General features: G+C 38.4%; 1 protein-coding gene and 1 pseudogene across 2 annotated transcripts; one reads left to right on the plus strand and one right to left on the minus strand.

The window, feature by feature from the left end:
• Positions 1 to 693: 693 nt before the first annotated feature.
• Positions 694 to 2,706, plus strand: LOC146516682 (GTP-binding protein Rhes pseudogene; annotated as a pseudogene).
• A 2,582-nt stretch (positions 2,707 to 5,288) lies between these two features.
• LOC146516683 (phosphoribosyl pyrophosphate synthase-associated protein 1-like) lies at positions 5,289 to 19,532 on the minus strand. Of its 2 annotated transcripts, XM_085162994.1 has the most exons (11): positions 18,861 to 19,532; positions 17,423 to 17,475; positions 17,261 to 17,327; positions 15,806 to 15,978; positions 14,692 to 14,807; positions 14,513 to 14,568; positions 11,666 to 11,811; positions 10,535 to 10,576; positions 8,850 to 8,920; positions 8,370 to 8,516; positions 5,289 to 5,789 (listed from the first exon to the last, which is right to left on the minus strand). In XM_085162994.1, the coding sequence occupies exons 1-11, from the start codon at positions 19,022 to 19,024 to the stop codon at positions 5,631 to 5,633; spliced, it is 1,194 nt and encodes a 397-aa protein (XP_085019120.1). In that variant the 5' UTR covers positions 19,025 to 19,532; the 3' UTR covers positions 5,289 to 5,630. The 2 variants fall into 2 exon arrangements, with proteins under 2 accessions (XP_085019120.1, XP_085019121.1); XM_085162995.1 differs by lacking the exon at positions 10,535 to 10,576 and having other exon boundaries at positions 18,861 to 19,529.
• Positions 19,533 to 19,593: the final 61 nt, after the last annotated feature.

Raw genomic sequence — 19,593 nt, forward strand, 5'->3', positions numbered from 1 at the left:
GCTCTGTTGCTCAGCTCAGACCGAGCAGTCCCCAGATGAAAGCATACGAGTGCATATTAAAAATATGAGCAGCTGGGACAGGTTGCAGTGTCCTCTAGAGCTTGCCATGTTTCCATGCTGCTGCGTAACTTAACAAACCAGGTAGGCTGTGAGACGATGTCAATCTCCTGGAGGGGAATTTAGAAAGGCTCACGAGTCTGATTCACTCCCAAGGAACAAACTGAAAGCAGGCAGGATTAATTCTTGGACAGCTAGAGGCATACTTGCTAGTAATAGCCACACTAGTGAATAATAAAGGCTGAGGAGCTTAAGTCACATTTCTTTTGTTTGCTTGATTTTTGTTTATTATCTCAACTTCCAAATTATTATATGCAATGGCAGCTGTTGCTAATCAAACGATAACCTTACCTGGAAGCTGACCTTCAATTCCTCTGTTCATTTTAAGTAAAGATGATCTTATGGACAATGTTTGGTTTCGCAAAATATTCATGGTGCATTTTGTATGCACCACGAATTCATCACCTGAGATGGCTGTTTATCATTCTACGAATGCATTCTTATATTATTTATTGCAAATGAGTTACTGATAGCAATTTATGGTGAATAAGACGTCAGAGCTTTTATCATCAGAAATTATGTTCATATATTGGATGACCATGTCTAAGAGATGAACTCTATGACGAATAAATACAACAGATAAGATAAAACTGCCCATCCTGCTGCAACCAAAGAAAATGTCAAAATGCTGCTTAATGAAATAAATTACCTGATTATTTGTGTGCATTTCTTTCCTTATACTATCAAACCTGAGGTACTATTTCCTTCCACTGAAGTACTCTGCGACTCTTTGGAATAATAATCAGGGCTCTACTCAGACAATATTTTCTATGTTATGCTTGTTAGGTATCCACTCTCATATAGCGCCTCCTTTCTCTGCCTGAAGTGGCCCTTTACACTGATTTACATACTCTGCAATCATTGGTTGTCAAGATGTTGTACTTCAACAGGCTGCCTTGAGCTGATTGGCTGCAATCGCAGGGGTGGGCCACTGAGCTCTCTCACCAAAACAAGCATAAAAGGCAGTGTGTGTAGGTTTAGGGCACAGTGAAGCACCCAATAAGCAGCTTCGACAGAGAGCTTAAAAACTATCAGATGAAAAAACAAAAAGGAAAGAAGCTCAGGAACAAGAATTTTCAAACTGCACATGGAGAGATTTCCTTGAGAAAATATTTAGGTTAAAGATTACTGACAGGTTTAATATTTGCAAGTGCATTAAATAAGACACTTTTTGGGGACATTTTCTTTCTCAGTTGGGCCAAGAAAGAAAAATAAGACATGTCTCTGGAGGTGAAGGAGAAGACACACGTGCGCCTAGTGTTTCTGGGAGCAGCAGGCGTGGGGAAGACGGCCCTTATCAGACGCTTTCTCCAAGACACCTTTGAGCCCAAACATCGGCGTACTGTGGAGGAGCTGCACAGTAAAGAATATGACATTGGCGGGGTCAAGGTCACCGTGGAAATCCTGGACACCAGCGGTAGCTACTCCTTCCCCGCCATGCGCAAGCTCTCAATCCAAAGCAGTGATGCCTTCGCACTGGTGTACGCCGTGGATGACCCAGAATCACTGGAGGCTGTCAAGAGCCTCCGAGAGGAGATTCTTGAGATCAAAGAGGACAAGTACACACCAATCGTGGTGGTGGGAAACAAGGTGGACAGAGAAGAGGAGCGTCAAGTGTCCAACGAGGACGTGCTATCAACTGTAGAGATGGACTGGAACAACAGTTATGTGGAAACTTCAGCAAAGGAAAATTCCAATGTCGTTGAAGTGTTCAAGGAGCTCCTGCAACAGGCAAACCTTCCCAGCCGCCTCAGCCCCGCACTACGTCGACGCAGGGAGACCTTTCCAAATGACACCGATTTTCGGCCACCCATGAACAAGACCAACAGCTGTATTTTGTCATAGTGAGTGTCACAGGAGGGGAGATGGTGTTTTGCTTCACAAAAAGCCAGGGTGGATGAGAATATGGAAGGTATGTTGTGAAACTCAGTGCTGCTGGACAGAGAGAACGAGAGAGAAACCTGGACATCAAAAGAGCTGCCTGGCTGGGATTCTGGACACACACAAACACACACAAAAAACACTTCAGGAAGAAGAAAATAAGTACAGACCGAACCTAAACAGACTGCTACCTTATGAATATCTGTGAACCTAAAATTAAATGGAGAGAATGAATTAGATGTGTACTTGATGTAACGTTGTTGTTGCTTATTTGGTGACATGCTGCTGGTGTTCAGATCACTGTAAAGCTATTGAATTTCCTCATGTTAAGCTATCTGGACTGTTGTTATCCTTTGTTTACTAAGGGGAAGTATGTGTGTATGTGTATATATGTATCAGGTGTGGCCTCTGCAAAAGTTGCATATCTCATGTAATTTTTTTTAACTTAGTGATTCACCTGTAGCACATGATACTGTTTGAATTTTTTTAATTGGGATTTTCTACTAAGCATAACATTACCCTTGTATTAAAAAAAACTGTGGTCAAATGGAAATATAAATGCACTTTTGATGTGGCCATTCAAAATGCTTGTTTTTATAAATTTCATTTTTTTTTATCATCACATGTATTCATATATTTTTTAGCTGTTTATTTAACAAATGTATGTGGAATAGTGTCTTTAATGTGTAATAAAAGCGAAAAGCAACACTTGTGAAAATGTTTCTGTTTCTGTAAATAAACATACCTAGATACATAATTAAAGACATGAAAAATAGATAAGCATTGATATGTATGTGAAGAAGTACAACATCAATTTTATTCCACCCATGCAATTCAGAGGGGCTGGACCCTTTACCAGCTGTCATAGGGCGAATGATAGGCATACACCCTGGACAAATCACCAGCCTGTCACAAGGCTAACAGAGAGCGACAGACAACCATTCACAGCTACAGCCAATTTCAAAATGCTCATGCATATCTTAAACTGAAATGCCCCCAGCAGGCCAGTGGATTTAAACTCAGGGCTTTCCTTCTGTGATGCAACAGTGTTAACCACAGCACCGGAATTATTATTTACATTAAAGGATGTCAGGAGGTTACAAATGAATAAGGCAGTAATAAGGTCACAAAATAAGCAAAAAGACAATAGAAACCGTGCTGATAAAAAGTAGTGTATACATAAAGTTGGAAGCCAAAAAGAAGACTTAACTGTCACAAGATTAATACAGCAAAAATTATTTTCTAGAACATGTTTTGGAGTCTTATAGCCCTCTTATAACACAAAAAGCTAAACTGAAAGTTATAATTACATAATATGAGATGGTTAAATATGATGCAGTAAAGCTTAGAAGCATCTCTTTGTTAATGCCATGCATACATTATAGGACCGTAAAGACTGTTTGTTTTGGGTGAGGTCCCAGCATGTTCCATCTACCATTCCCTTTGCATGGGCAGTCATAAAATTACAAAATTAAGTATTCACTGTTCTTGTGACAAGTGATTTAAACAAAATAAAAAATGAGAACATCAGGTAAAAGCAATTGTGATTAGCACAATTTGTGCTCTAAATTTCTTAACTGCACACGCCTGCCAGTATTTTCTGACCTCTGTTGCCATCTGCTGGTGAAAAACACACATTACATTAACTGAGGCCTCAATGTGGGTACGCTATATTTACTGTGGTACCTGCAAACAAGGTTATATACAGGTTAAATACAACCTTTAAAAACAGACATATTTAAGGCAGGCCTATTGAGGAAAATGATTTTATGTATGACACCAAAACACCTGCAGCCAAATCTATAAAAAAACAAAAAAGACTTGGACCTGGAACTACGTGTTAAGATGAAAGCAACTTTAGCATAGGTTAGTAAGGTCAGCACTACTGTCTCCACCCCTGAGGCAATGGTAGACAAAGTTAAGCAAAACAAATGAAGCCTCTCATTAGCATCACAACATTTGAATACTGAACAGTTGTGGATTACTACCGTGTAGCTGTGACAGCGCAGATCATTATGCAGTTCCTGAAATAGCTGTGCATGGTTCCCCTACATGCAACTGGGAGACAGTTGTAGTTCTGGTCCGAACAACCCCCCCCCCCAATCAGATTAGACTGAACAAAGTTTCCTGTTTTAATTTGAGGAAGTGGCCTGGTAAACGTTTGTGGGCAGTTCCTCTTTCAGTCCACATTTAAACATTCTTCCGCACTCTGCTCTTGCTCATTTGCGAAGGAAGGGAGGCCTAACAGCTTCACAGTCATGCAGGTGTGTGCTTTTGTCATCTTGTTACATGGAGTTGTACTTTAATTTACACCAAGGAATAGCTTAGGCTCTTTAGAATACTTGTACATATTTTATTATCCCAGTAAGAATGCTTTACAGATGCTAAATGATAATATTTACTGGGTTGGTGACTATTTAAACAGTTCTGTCTTTTTCCAATAACACGTCTCTGCCCCTAGACTTGGTCAAAGCTCCTCAGCAGATTGAAGTGACTCTGAGGCGTTTAGAACAAGTTCAGGGTCTTGGACAGAAACACAAAGATTACGAAATGTCTACGTGGTGCCCGCATGTGAAAATGTAGTTATTTAAATGTTTTATCTCTCTGTAGAAAAAAAAAATCTGCCACATGTCTATATTTACTCATTTGTGAGTCATGTTTCGATGAGTAATACACTTATAAATTTGCCTTTGCTTGAAATCTGTTGAAAAAAAGTAAACTGAAAACTACATTCAATTTTAATTAATAAAAAGCAGCATCCACTATTAAAGTTTCTGCTTTACACTTGAAATTCTGATCATCTAGTTTACTTTACAATGCTTGCAAAAGATTTCTATTTGCAGAATTTATTTTAAAAAAGAAAATCTCAACTGCCTGGTTCCAAAACCACAAATCATTTTTCCCCTTCCTTATCTGGACTGCATTTCATTTCCTCCTAAGTATTGTGCGTTATCACATATGACAACTGTAAAAGTATTAATCATGAAGTACTGTAAACTAACTGCAGGTGGGTACTTCATGCTTTTCCATGCTTCACAAAAACAGGCGCCTGAACAGTGACTGAAACTGCTACCGAGAGTTTCAGTTCAGGTGTGAAGCCGCTTTACTGTAGTTTTCTGGCAGTTCCACAAAAATCTTCACACATCTAAAATACAAATGAATGTATATGAAAATGCCAGATGTGGTGTAGAGCTTTACTTCCCCACCCAGTTATTCAGCTTAGCATTTATCATTCTGAATCAAGATGGTATCAAAAAAATAAATAGAGATAAAAAATAAACATAAAAAAGCCCCATGAAGAACAGCTTTATTTGCCAAACGCTACAGTGTAATGAGAGGGTCCACGTGATACATCATTTGTGACATTTGTGTTGTCAGACTGTATGAAAGACACATTAGCGAAGTGAAACCATTGAGTAGTGTGTACAGTTCTTCTGTGTAACAGAAATGAGAAATAAAGCAAAGTCTGAGTTTCATATGTAACATACAGTACACAGAGTCAGTTATTCTCTAAGGATTAACAGGAAAACAAACTGTAACAGCTTAAAAGCCGAGCTTAAAGTAAACCGGATTCTTGGTCCTCAGTGTATGTGCTTATGAATGATGTAGCCTAAATGTACGTGTGTGTTGCCTCAGTCGTCCATAGCAATGTTGCGGAACAGATAGGCCATGGATTCTCCATTGTGGATGCGTCTGATCGCCTCAGCCAGGATCATACTGACGTCCACGGTTTTGATTTTTGGACACTGAAGCTTCTGGACCTCATGGGGAACAGTGTTGGTCACCACCACCTGAAAGCACAATGTACCCTTTTATTGCTGTATTTCACACAGGTACACAGGTTTTTTTGAACCACAATCTTAAATGTTCTATTATTTAACAACACAGGAAGTTAAGGGTAAATGTAGCTTTATTTAGTAGTGCATTTTCAATTTTTTTTGTTTGTGTGTGTCAAATGTTATTACATCTTGTAATTGCATGTTTATACATACATGTTAATAAAATTGTAATTTTCATTTTTAGCGTTTGTTATGACTTAAAGCAATTCTTTCACCCCAACTCTCGAGCTTTGTTCTTTCTTAAGCTATAACACAAAACAACACCCAAGCATGAAAGCATAAAAAGATGAACAAATAAACATTTAATATACACAAAACATTATGACTGTTAATTTCCCTTTTTGGGAAGGAATACATCTCATTAGACATATAGTAGATGTACATCACCACACACTTTATTAGCTGCAACCTGCTAGTACTGTCAGTGCTCCCCAGGGTGGCTGTGGCTACAATGTAGCTTGCCATCACCAGTGTGTGAATGTGTGTGTGAATGGGTGGATGACTGGATGCGTAAAGCGCTTTGGGGTCCTTAGGGACTAGTAAAGCACTATACAAATACAGGCCATTTACCATTTGATTCCTACTTCCTTCAGAAGTGCCTTAGTTCTTTGTCGCATAGATTTAACAAGGTTCTAGAAACAGTCCTCAAAGATTTTGGCCTATATTGATATGATGACATCTCACAGTTGCTGCAGATTTGTCAGCTGCACATCTATGATTAGAAGCTGCCATTCCACATCCAAAAAGTGCTGTATTAAATAAAGATTTCATGACTATGGAGGCCATTTGAGAGCATGAATTTAGGGCTGGGCAATATGGCCTAAAATCCATATCACGGTATAATTTGAAGCATGTGCGGTAACGCTATATATCGCAATATATTATTTTCTTCCGTATAACGTATTTTACACACTATAAGGCACACTTAAAATCCTTTAACTTTCTCAAAAATCAACAGTGTGCCTTATGTATGAATTCTGGTTGTGCTTACTGACCTCGAACCGATTTTATGTGGCAAACAGTGCGCAGAAATCTGTCAAAAATGTTTTAGTACAACTTTGGTAAGCTATGAAGGCGCACCGCTTGATGGATTGTTGGGGCATTACGGCTGCCGTAGGCAGGAGCCTCGCGGAGTAGTTAAAAACTGTCTAAATTCTTTCATCTTTAATAAAATGATCGGCGTTGCTGCTTTACCAGGTGTAACAATTAAGTTTAACATCCAGGCATCCATGAAAACAGAATTTATTAAATTCAACGGAGTTAGAAGTTAGCAGGAAGTTAGCTCGCTAGTTTCCACCTAAACATGATATACCATGTTCTGACTGAGACATTTTTGAAAAAATTACAACGTACAGCTCTGCTACCACTTTCAACATAAATAAAGACAGAAAACTAAACAGCAGTGACTTTTGTAAGGTTACTGAAGTCAAACTAGCTGGTAAATAATGATGTGCTACAAACTTTTTACCACTCGATAAAAGTTCATGTGAGGGTTTCTGGTGGTTAGGGACAAATGGAATTGCATGGCAGAATATACTGCAACAACATGGGGAAAGAGCAGCTGCGAGAGAATTCAGCATTAATGAATCAATGGTACAGAAGTGGAGGAAGCACAGTTTTTGGCTTTCCCCATATTCCAAAAGTGCTTCGTCTCTTTGCTATGACTGTAGCCCGGCAGATGATGTTGTTTGCAGCCGCTGCAATGTTTTCGACCAAAACAGGCGCAGCTGGATGACACCATCAACATGTGCTATCGCGGTAGAGCGGTATAGTCAAAATCTCTACCGTTGGCCAAATTTATATCATTTCTACCGTATACCGTTTATACCGCCCACCCCTACATAAACTCACTGTGACATTCCAGAAACCAGTTTGGGATAATTAGATACATTTGTAACAAGCCACATTAACTTGCTGAAAGCAGCTCTAAGTGTGCCAAGCAATTATTCCCCACACCATAAACATCACCACTACCAGCTTTGAAACGATGCAGAATGGAGCCACGCTTTCATGTTTACACTGAATTCTGTCCCTAACGCTCCAGTGTTGCAGCAGAAACCGAGGTGCAAATCAGTTTGGCCATTTTCCTTTGACATCAATAAGGCATTCTCTCCCAGAGAAGAGGAAGATGTCAGTAGATGAGCAATTTCTGAAAAACAGATGCGCAAATCTGGCACCACCAACCATTCTATCACTTAACATCATTAAATCACCTGTTTGATGCCCAGTTTGAAATTCAGCAGGTCATCTTGACCAAGTTTACATGCCTAAACGCACTGAGACACGGCCATGTGCTTGGCTGATTAGACAGTAGTGTTAATGAATGTGTGTACCTAATAAAGTGGCCAGTGAGTGCATACCTAGGATGAGACTGCTTCAAAGGTTTGGTTGTGAAATTTTTCACCCATTAATTTTACTTTTACAGAAAGAGTACAGCAGATCTCTACTGCTGATGCGTTTCCATGGACTGCTAAAAGTTAATGTCAGTAACGGGTAATTATAATCAATTATACCAAGTGCACATTATTTTACCTCATCAATAGCAGATTCTTCTATTAGTCTTGGAGCCTCTGCTGACAGCAAGCCATGTGTAGCCATGACGTAGATCTTGTAGGCTCCCCTCTCCTTCAGAATTTCTGCTGCTGCAACAAAGTCTTCCACATCGTCTATAATATCATCCTAAGAAAATGCCCACACATACAGACAAAAACTGAATTTCAGCATTTACATTTTGGTGTAAACAAAAAGAAGCCTTTTCCCTGTAGCTTATGCAGTGGCATTACTAACCATATTTGAAATCCTTTATTGGAAAGATGATTATTTATGATTATTTATTGTTAATTTATTGAAAATTAACAATAGATTCTGAACACGGAAAAGATATGATCACACTGCACTTTTTTATAAACCCCCCACTAAAGCTGTTTCCTACCAATACATATATGTATGAGATGCCATTATTCAGTTAAAATAGTAGTTTTAAGATAATCACATAAAACTTAGAGTTCTTACAACAATGATGGCAATTCGGCCTCCTACGTCGCCAACAACACTGATAGGGGGCTTCTCCTTTGCCATCATCACTAAAAGACACAAAAATATTAGCATTACTCTCAGGAAAAAAAGACAGGTTTTTTCTTTTAACCCAAATCAGAGGAAGCTTATTGGAATGAAGTAAAGTTAATGAGAAGGGATTTGGTTAAAACCTGCAAACACCATGCAGACAGCTTTAACCCAATAAGCTTCAACTACCACAGTACCATTCAAACTGTTAAGATTTTGGCAAAATATATAATTCCACAGTTTTCACATTTGTGCTTCCAACTAAATCCAAACCAAGACGTACAGCTGCTTTTGGTACAGTGGTAGATATGACTGCAGAACTGGGTTTCCCTTTGAAAACAGACCAGAATCGATTCTTATTTGTAATCCAAAACACTATTTACGACCATAAGAATATAAAAAGGTTCATCTCGGAGATTCACTAAGGGTCATCGGGAATTTAAGTTGCTCAACCCAAACATATAACATTAAAATGTACCTGAAGGGATTTCAAGCAACAATTGATTCAGGTCTAGAACTCAACACGTCTTATTTGTTGCGTTTCCGACGTGGAAATCCCAATAATGTCAAAAATCAGATGTACAAAGGCTACTGTGCAAAATATACATTTTAAAATAGTTATTTCTGGATTGAGAAGGAAGTCATGAAACTAAAGTCTTAATACTATTTAGACGTTTTGGACGGAAGGAATCACGCAGAATCTGACACCTAAAACTCAAAAACAGAAACTTGAAACAAGTTGATGTAATCACAGTGCAAAATATAACTATCAAAGGGTCGTTTTATTGTTTGTCAGGATTTCTTTCATGTTAAGCAATTAATGAACAATAGTCTTGAGTTAACACTAAAATGCTAATATGCCTAGAGCAGGGGTAGGCAACTCCAGGCCTCGAGTCCCGGTGTCCTGCAGGTTTTAGATTGTCCTTGGTCAAATACAGCTGATTCAAATTACTAAATGACCTCCTCAACATGTAATGAAGTTCTCCAGAGACCTGGTAATGAACTAATCATTTGATTCAGGCGTGTGTTGACCCAGGGTGATATCTAAAACCTGCAGGACACCAGCACCCGAGGCCTGGAGTTGCCTATCCCTGGCCTCAAGGCTTTTCTTCAGCCCATAATTTAATACTTTATTCATAATATCATTAATTTAAGAGTTTCTCACTCAGGTAACAATTATTAATTTTATAAGAATCGATATTATTTTAACAGATGATGCAAAAAAAGAAGGCTTCCAGCAATTACCATGAACACTCATCAGACACTGTGGCTCAAAGATGAATATCAAGACAGTGCATTTCACTCAGTGTATGTGAAATTCACTGTAAATAACTTTGTAGGTCAACAAATGACTCACAGTATTTAATGTTAACATGGTATGGGGTATAACCCTTCTTTTGCTGCACTAACTGGTTTCATTAACGTCAATTTGAAATGCCGTATTCGTCTTTCAGAACAGTGTGTGATAGAAAAAAGTACTGATTCAATCCTAAAAAGAGGAAACCTCATTTAGGTTCTACAGGTGACCAGCACCACTTAGAAGTGGAAGCCTTCAGCAACTCACTGTCACTCCATGCAGGGAAGCATAAACAATCAATAGGAGGCAAGAGTGGATTCAGGCAATATTATCATACTTGGAAGCTCTATCCCAGGGAATGGGACCTGTCTGCTGCTTGCTGTGGAAAAGGATAGGATGGTACAAAACATTATGGCATGATTAGACAAATAATTAAATACCCCCCTCCAAAAAAATTATTCTAAAAACTCAGAGCAGACTTAGAAGGTCTGACATTTTATGTAATCAATGCAAAGTGAAATTGGGGGAGATGACATAAGAAGACTCAGATTCAGCCCTTGCTGGAGACAGCAAAAAGAAATTGCTGACATATTTCCAAGTCGAGGCGGGAGAACGGGGAGATGGTTTAGCTGAAAGGAGAGTACATAGGGTGGAATGAGGTGAGGGAAATAAATCTGGCGCTGAAATGAAGGAAGCGACGGTGGCAGGTAGAACCTGCAATATTTCACAGGTGGTTATAACAATGTCTGAGGCAGAGCTGGCCTGCAAGCTTTTGGGAAAACTGCACATGCTGCTGTGCCATCAGCATTACTCTTATCTTAAAACGTGTTAATATTTTTAAAACTCCTGCAGCGACTACAGCACCGTGCCAGTTTATGGAGGTCTATCTGTCAAGCTTAGGACAAATGAATTAAAGGGTTTTGATTTGGAATATGATCAGATGTAGTTGTCTGTTCAAAGTGAATACAAAGAAGAGGCTTTCTGTTTATTTATGGTCCCTAAGTTTGAATAAACATTATATTCTTACTGAAAATGTCATGTTTGACAACACAATGTTTTAAACCTGGCATATACCATTGAGTTAGTGGTCAAAATAAATAATACGCAATGGGAGAGCCTCTCAGTCAGGACTCTGCCAGTGCTGTTTTACAGGGCAGCTCTCATGATTATTATGCACACGAAGGTAAGAATTGAGGAAGTCAAACATTAAAAGAACACTGCTGGTGTCTTGGCAAAGAATCAAAACAGGAACAGGGAGCTTGTGGAAGCTTTCTAACAATCAACATGAAAATAAAAATGAATTTTTCTAAAGACAGACAGTAACAAAAAACAGAGTTAGTAATAAAACAGTTTCCTTTCCCAGTAAAATTATAATACCTGTAAATGACCATCAAGGCTTCAAGAAAAAAGAAAGAAAGAAAGAAAGAAAGAAGAGCAACAACAACAGATACAGATAGGTTTATCTTACATGGTAGCTCCAGGCCAGTGTGTCCTGTGATAGCACGAGACAAAGGGGGAGAATGACGACCATCAGCCATATCGGACTCTGAGTGGTGGGCCTCCCCGTGTATCACTGCCAGCCCAAGTCGCAGCCTCTCAGCATAAGACTGAGCTCTAGGACAGACAAACATGCAGACACACAATGTCAAAGAAACTGACAAAAACAACACATAAAAAATACACAGAGAAAAGAGAGCAGAAAGAAGTTTGCAAAGGACAGAGATTACACCACCAAAGAAAAAGTGGTATATTGAAAACACAAAAGCACAATTAGGAGGCTATATAAGCCGTTGGGCATTTTTTTGTTTCTTCATTTAGTCTCTAGCTTGTCCACACTTTCACTTTCAGCTCAGTTCTTTTTATTCCCATTGCTTGAAAGTTACTATAAAAACTCCCTAGAGCACCAAGATCGTTAACATGTATATTGCATTTATAGTGTTGGGAATTATTTTTATAACACTCAGATCCTTACAAGTCATATATGTGTAGTAGCTGATCACAAAATGAACATCGACATTAAGTCTTTGTTATGTGTATGTTATCATTTGCAAATAAATTTTGCTAAACAATTTTAAGTGCAGTGGCACATGGGGGTTACTGGAATGTGCTGTCATGCATGTCTTTAAACAAGTAACTGTGATGCTTACAGAGCCTGTAGGTGATTGCTTTGTCTTACACAATTAATATGTAGCATGCAAAGAAGAACCATGAATATATGTTTTTATATTACTTTCTTAAATTAGCATACATGCCAGTATGTTCATACTAGAGATGGCACGATACCACTTTTTTATGTCCGATACCGATACCATAAATTTGGATATCTGCCGATACCGCTATGAATCCGATATAGTGTTTTTTTTAATCAATAAAACGTTTTTTTTAATATCTTGTTGCATTTTGTATAAGTTCATACTCAAGTTTACATAAATAACAACACTAAAGCTATTCTGTTATACCTGTATGTAAAAAATACACTGCGCTGAAAATATTTCATAGTTCAGCAACACTGATCAATCTAATAAACTTAAACCTGCACCATCCTCCCTATTCTGGTATTTTAAAGAGTACTTAGCAGAAATATTAAGCAACCTAACTAATAGGGTTGCAAACTCCCAGCAAAAAAAAAAAATAGGGTACCACCCTCCACCTCATGATGCTTAATCGATGTAATCAAATTTAATTTGATGCAGGGGGGAAATGCACAAAAATAAATTATTTTTCAAGAATAATTAAATAGATCCAACATCTTTCTTCAACAGAACTGCAGACTGCACAGATGGTACCTTCCCAAAGGAAAAAGTACTATAGCTTACTAGGGTATATTAGACTTAACAGTTACTATATACAGTAATGGACTTCTATATATTTTACACAAGATTAAAACTTTGGGTGTAAGAGTCAGACAATTATTTTTAAAAGCTAGACATTTTAAATGAGGATAAGAAAGAAAAGTATGTCTTTGTGCCCCCTTTTCCCTGTTCATGCCCTATCGGCCCCCCTGGCTAAACTTTGCTAGATCCGCCCCTGCACAGTTACCAGCCGTCAGCTGCATAGAAAACGATCCTGGTGTAGAAAGTAATATTAAATAAATTCTAACAACAGATTATCAAGCTTAAACGTGCTGCTGTTGTTCAGCCGCTGGTTTCCTCTTTCTGGTGAGAAGGGGGCCAAAAACTAAGAAGAGAGACGGACTCACGACAGAAAAGCCGATCAGCTGATCATTAAGCAGTTTCATGATTGAAGTAGCAGCAGGAGAGAGAGAGAGAGAGAGAGAGAGAGAGAGACAGTCGCTCCATATATCGGTTGTTAAGCTTAACGTGGGAATGCTTTACAAACATTCAGAGATGAACTTACACTCTTGCTTTACTTCTCTCTGGGAAAACTTCCTCGGAGATGAAATGCTGGTTTGCTAGCTAGGCTACAAATACACACAGACACTCTATCACGTGATGCACACTGCTGCGACGTGCTACGGTTATGAGCCGAGTTACGCTGTGTAGCAAGTTTTGTGAGGTGCTTTTTTGATATTTAATGGATCGGATTACATTTTTTTATTTCTCGCCGATATCCGATCCAGTAATTTGGGTCAGTATCAGACCGATACCGATACGTAATATCGGATCGGTCCATCTCTAGTTCATACATGAGCAAAGCAATCAAATGGTGCAGGCCCACAGTGTTAATAGCTCCAAAACCTATGATTGCTATGATTGGTAAACCTATGATTAGTGATTTTTTTTCTTTTTTAAAATAAAAATAAAAAAAGATGTCATGCTCTGTGAATGCAACTAACAGCAGTCATGATTTAATAAAGCTACTACACAATTCAATCTGTGACAATGGCAAAAACTGTGGAACGTGTAGCTTGCTCTGAACACCTGAAACATTAAGAAGATCCTAAAAGGATGAAAAAGTTTAAATAGGTTATTAAATATGTAAGCTGCTTACTGGACTAGCTTTCACAGTATATTAACAGAAGGACCCACACACCAGGCAGGCCCCATAGGGACTTTAGTATCCATGTGACTTTGAGCACAAGACTCAAGACTCAAGTATGAGGAAGAACCTCATGCTTGAAAACATCCTACAGTTTATAAAAACCTGGCTGCACCATTAATTCAGTCTTTACATTTTGAGTACTAAGGTGCGTGTAGCTTTTATCTGATTTTTTTCTAGCTCACAAAGGGTAACACTTTAAGGCAAAAAGTCAAGAGAAACAGCTTTCCAAGCTCCTTAGACAAGAGAAACAGTACTAATGCATTTCATAATAGCAACGTTAAAGATATCGGCATTGTCAGACTTGCCAAGTTACCTCTTAGCAGCCGAGGGGGACTTTGCAACAATGACAGCATTCCTGTAATTTGGGATCTGAAGAGAAAAAAAAAATACTCTTGACCTCTAACCATTTATACATAACAGTAAAACACTATTTGTGTGTATGTTTGATGAGGAGGCTTGTCTTGTTGAGCCTACAGTATAAAGCAACCTAACCTCCTCTTGAATGTACTGGATGAGGAAAGGGGAAGCTCTCAGGTTGTCAACAGGGAAGTTAAAAAAGCCTTGGATTTCTTTCTGGTGAAGATCCATAGTGATGATGTGAGTTAGCCCTGCAGTACAAACACATAACATATGTTTATGTGTGTGAGGTTATGTAGTTTCAGAAATGCCTGTAGCATGAAATTAAAGCTCTTCAAGATTGGTGACAGAAAAATAACATTTGGATTTTTTTAAAAGTTGATAGCTTCGCAACTTATTAAATCATTGGTTTTAAGCACAGTGAACTAAGACAACTGAAATAAGAAAATGGAATTAACAATAAAAAGGTAGGACATTTTGTAAAACAATACATTTAGGTATTTACATGTACAGTTTCTTACATCCCTAAGCCTGTACATACTGCACACATTTTGAAACATTTGTAGATTTCACAACTTGTAGTGACTGATTTATAATCACGCATGAAGATTGTTTCTACCAACTTGCAGGTATTTGTTTGCCATTTGGCACTTTGGAAGAAGCATAAACAGTATGACTGAGCAAGACCTGGAACATACTGAAAAACTAGACATTGAATAACATTCTGGCAGAAGACCACCCTATGAATCCTGCACTGCTATAGGTTATTGTGCTAAAAAACAAACATGAATGGAAACAGGCAACAAAGTATTACGTTTATTCACCTTTTCCCCTTAACTTTTTAAAATTTACATTTTCTACCATTTTTAAAAGGTCAACAAAACTTGTCTTCAGGCCCAGTAAGCAGGCAAGACAAGACTCCTCCTCGTTCTCAAGTTATCGCATTCAAAAACATGGGTGTCCACGCCACCCGCCCGGCCAGCAGGATGACGACAATCCCCCGCCAGCCTTTTACGGCAAAAACTGAGTCAGACTGGGGGGAAAAAAAAAAAAAAACTAATTCAATCTGGGTCTGATAAAGCAACACTACTAAAACAATATTCACTATTCAAGCTATAGTCGCAATGTACCTCCCCTCCTACTTTTAGTGTCATTGACTGTCTGTTGACTTTAATCTGCACTTTCTTTTACTGGATATAACCCCCCCAAAAAACGATGATGACAAAGGAAATGAGAACAGCATATATACCAGCTTTAGCTAACATAGATGCTAGCAGCTTGCAGACAATGGAGCCTCTCTTCCTCATCTTGCACTGCTTGCTGTAAGGAAAGTAGGGAATGACCCCGATGATGTTCTTGGCACAGGACGTCTTTAGGGCATAAGCCATAACCAGCAGCTCCATGACAGCTGTGTTGACATCTCTGAGCAACACAAGTAAGAAAGAAATAAGAGACCATATCAGGTGCCACGGACTGCAAGGTACAGGTATGGAATATTGAATCTAGGGACAAAAAATACAGAACGATGCTTTATAGTTATGAGATGAAAGAGACTGTTCGGTCTGCCATTAAACATTTGTTTGCAAACATCATGTCAACAGACAGTGCAAACACCACTGTATCTGAACAAAGGTTCACTTTTTTTTTTAAAATTTGCATCGTTTACAAATAACCTGCACCATCGAAACAGCATTTTCCTGAAAAAGTCAGCTAACGTAAATGACAAGTTTGACTCAGGAAAAACATTCGCACGTAACAAAAGGTCTAACAGATGATTCTGATCTATAGTAACTACAAATCAAAACTGTGCTGTGATGACGACTGTCAGGAAAGTTATTTATATTATTATTAGACCAGTTTGACTACATTTGTTTTTTTGTTTTTAATGGCAAGACAAAACATGTAGATAGGCAGGTGACTTAACTGCTGCCTCTGTGCACACTCAATAGGAGAAGCGCTAGAACTCAACAACATTGAATACCTCTGGTTGTTTTTTAGAGCCAGTCTTTTTGTCATAGCAAAAGAATGACAAACAAGGTGGAAAACTCACCTCACATGACATGAAATGGAAAACTTAACTGAGTCACGGCACAAAAATAGATATGCTTCGACTCCTGTTAGAATTCCTAGTAACTATCTGAGGTCATATCTAGATTTTAAAAAGCTGACCATGTTATTGTGTCGCATAAAGGACACGTGCTTATAACATAAAACTTTGAAAACACGCCGATTTCAGTAATAAAGTACTTTAGAACATTAAATAAATAGATTAAGAGTCGTTTCTGATCAGAACTTTATTATTTTATCAAAGCATAAAGTTGTCTTAGCTGATGTGTTTACAGTTAATTGGTCATTTACATATCCAACAGAAAGTGATACATTTGCACTCATTTTGGGTCATCTTTTTTGGTTCCACCTAATCCAGCCAACCGTTCACTCTCACTTCTTGTAAAACATATACATTCACTGGCCACTTTATTAGGTATGCCTAAGCATCTCAACAACTCAATGTCATGCAGACATGGTCAAAACCAGCTAACTTTTCAAGCCAGGTGGCTAATCTAAGCTTTTTTCCTTTGTTTGTTCTTTTGTTTTTTCTAGCTCAATATTGGTGTCGCTGGATGATAGACATTTAAGAACACCAAATACTACCTTTAAAAGATGAATCATTTTTCTTTTTTTTTGCTAAAGACATCTGTCTCACCTGGGAATGGTCTGAATGATAAAGATGTCTTGTCCACGGACAGATTCTTTCACATCCACTCTAGTCTCTGAATAAAAAGCACAGTTTTTATGTATTCATGAGTTACTGTGGCAACAGGAAACCATAGTTCATTAAGATTTGACATTAAATGCTTGGCCTCACCTGAATTGGACTCTTGATAAACCACTGACTTGCCCAGCTCCACCCCCAAACGCCTGGGGGGAAAAAAAAAACAGAGTTAAAAAAAAACATACCTTGGTGTATTGCACTAACTGAAGCGTGTAAATATTATTTTTGTACTAAGACACTATTTTCTGCCCAGCAGTTTGATAGCTCTCCATCTGAAGAACTTCAAGAACTAAAGTTTAAAATTATTACATTATTGTGTGGAAATAAACCTTATATTTTGGCTATCAACATCGTGTGTGTCAAAATCCATTTATCTAGGTGAAATGATCAGTTTCTTAAATGATTTTAAGAAATACATTTAATTAACAAAGAATTTTGGTCACTGATAACTGACCTTTTCTATTTTCTGATATAAATTTGGAAGTTTGAACTTACTGGTGAGACAAAATAAGACATTTCTTTACTTGCTTTATCCCCCTGGATCACATCATAAAAATTGTAATTTGTTTCTTTACTGTTAGTCTCAAAGGTAAACACCTCAATTTGGGCTCTGACAAGTTGGTGGTTCTTAAAAAAAATTATAAATCTATTTAGGTCAAAATGCAACAGCCAAAATGCAAGTAGAGAACCCATCAGTCTGTACTCTGCATTGCTGCCTCACCCTGTTTGCATTCATAAATCTCAGACTTTTTCAATTTTTTGTTATGACAGTACCATAAAGTAGCCTAATCAAAACAGGGGATGAATATATGGGACATTCTCCTTAAGTCTTTTTCTTTTTCCTGTTCATAGAAAGATATATTTGTCAAACCAGGGAAGGTTTCAAGCATGTTGTTTTCCTTTAAATATAAGGATACTTTTGTTCCAGTCGTATTCACACCCAGCCTCTGAGTGCACCTTAGCATAAATATTCAGTACAGTATTCATTAATATTTTTCTCTCTATTTTCTCTGTCATTTTTTAAAAACCTTTGCTCCCCAAGAAAACACAGCATGAAAACGCAAGCATAATCTGGCTAAAAAAAAATCTCCTGCAATTTTGCCAAGCACTGAAAACTAAGAAACCTTGATTCTCCTCTTTTATTTTTATTCTTTGTTTCAGTATTTGCTATAAAACTTGTTGAAGTGTGTTAAAAGGATGTTTTGAACATGCATTACGTAATGTACGAATGTAGGCCATGTACACTGGGTCACACTACGCTGAGCAGTTACACCATCATCTTGTGGCGAGAGTAGTGTGATTGTCATGCCCTGGTCCACAGTTTTCACAATAGTGATTGTTTTTGTCGTACTGAATTAAAAACAACGTAAAGTCACACGCGTGCAGCTGTAACATGGTGTTTTGACAGAGACTTGGCTTGCTAGCAAGGCCATGTCAACATCACACACGAAGCAACATGACTATGTACTCATCGTTAAATATGTTGCAATGACACGAACACATTAAGTCAACAGTTATTAATTTCACTTACTCTGTTATCTTCTGGGCCAGCTCGGTGCATGCGGTGGAAGAGTTGGCAGAAAAAACACGGTAGCCACCTCTGGCAATGTTCATTTTCGTGTAACCATAGGACAGCTTTGGGGACTGAGACTGAGAAACCAAAGACCTGTGACCCCCAAAGCGTCTAACTGGCATGTTGGTTTGGACTCACTATGGGCTCTGGTTTTATTTATCTTAAAGTGCCCAATTTAGCTGAAAACCGACTACTATACTTGAATCTAGTTCGAGCACGTTTTAGATCTCAGCTATGCAGACGATTCTTAAATTAATAAAAAATACAATAAACACTAAAACGCTACAACCAAAAACACTGTATATACGCTACGTATATACGCTACACCAACAAAGAGCACATGCTCCACGTGTAATGTGGATGCAACACTAGCGTTAGCGAATCAACGACCACCCACAAATCGCCACCCGCCACAGAAGCCCCCACTCTACCACAGTCCACAGCAGATGGAAAGCTCAGCTCTCCGTTTCCATGCGGTCACTTACGCTGTGACGCATTCAGAGTAAACGCGCTGCTTTTCGAAACTATTAAGGGAACTGAAAGGTGCCAAAAGCAGCCTTGCGTACAGCAACAACCCGCTACTGCAAACACGTCGCCCGGATAATTAAAATGTAGCTGCGTTAAAACTTTTTGTATCTTAGCCGTCGCAGTAAGAAAAAAGACGCCACGTGCACAAGCTCATTGGATGTGG

This window comes from Neolamprologus multifasciatus, chromosome 6 (assembly GCF_963576455.1).
Source record: "Neolamprologus multifasciatus chromosome 6, fNeoMul1.2, whole genome shotgun sequence".
Lineage (NCBI taxonomy): Eukaryota > Metazoa > Chordata > Actinopteri > Cichliformes > Cichlidae > Neolamprologus > Neolamprologus multifasciatus.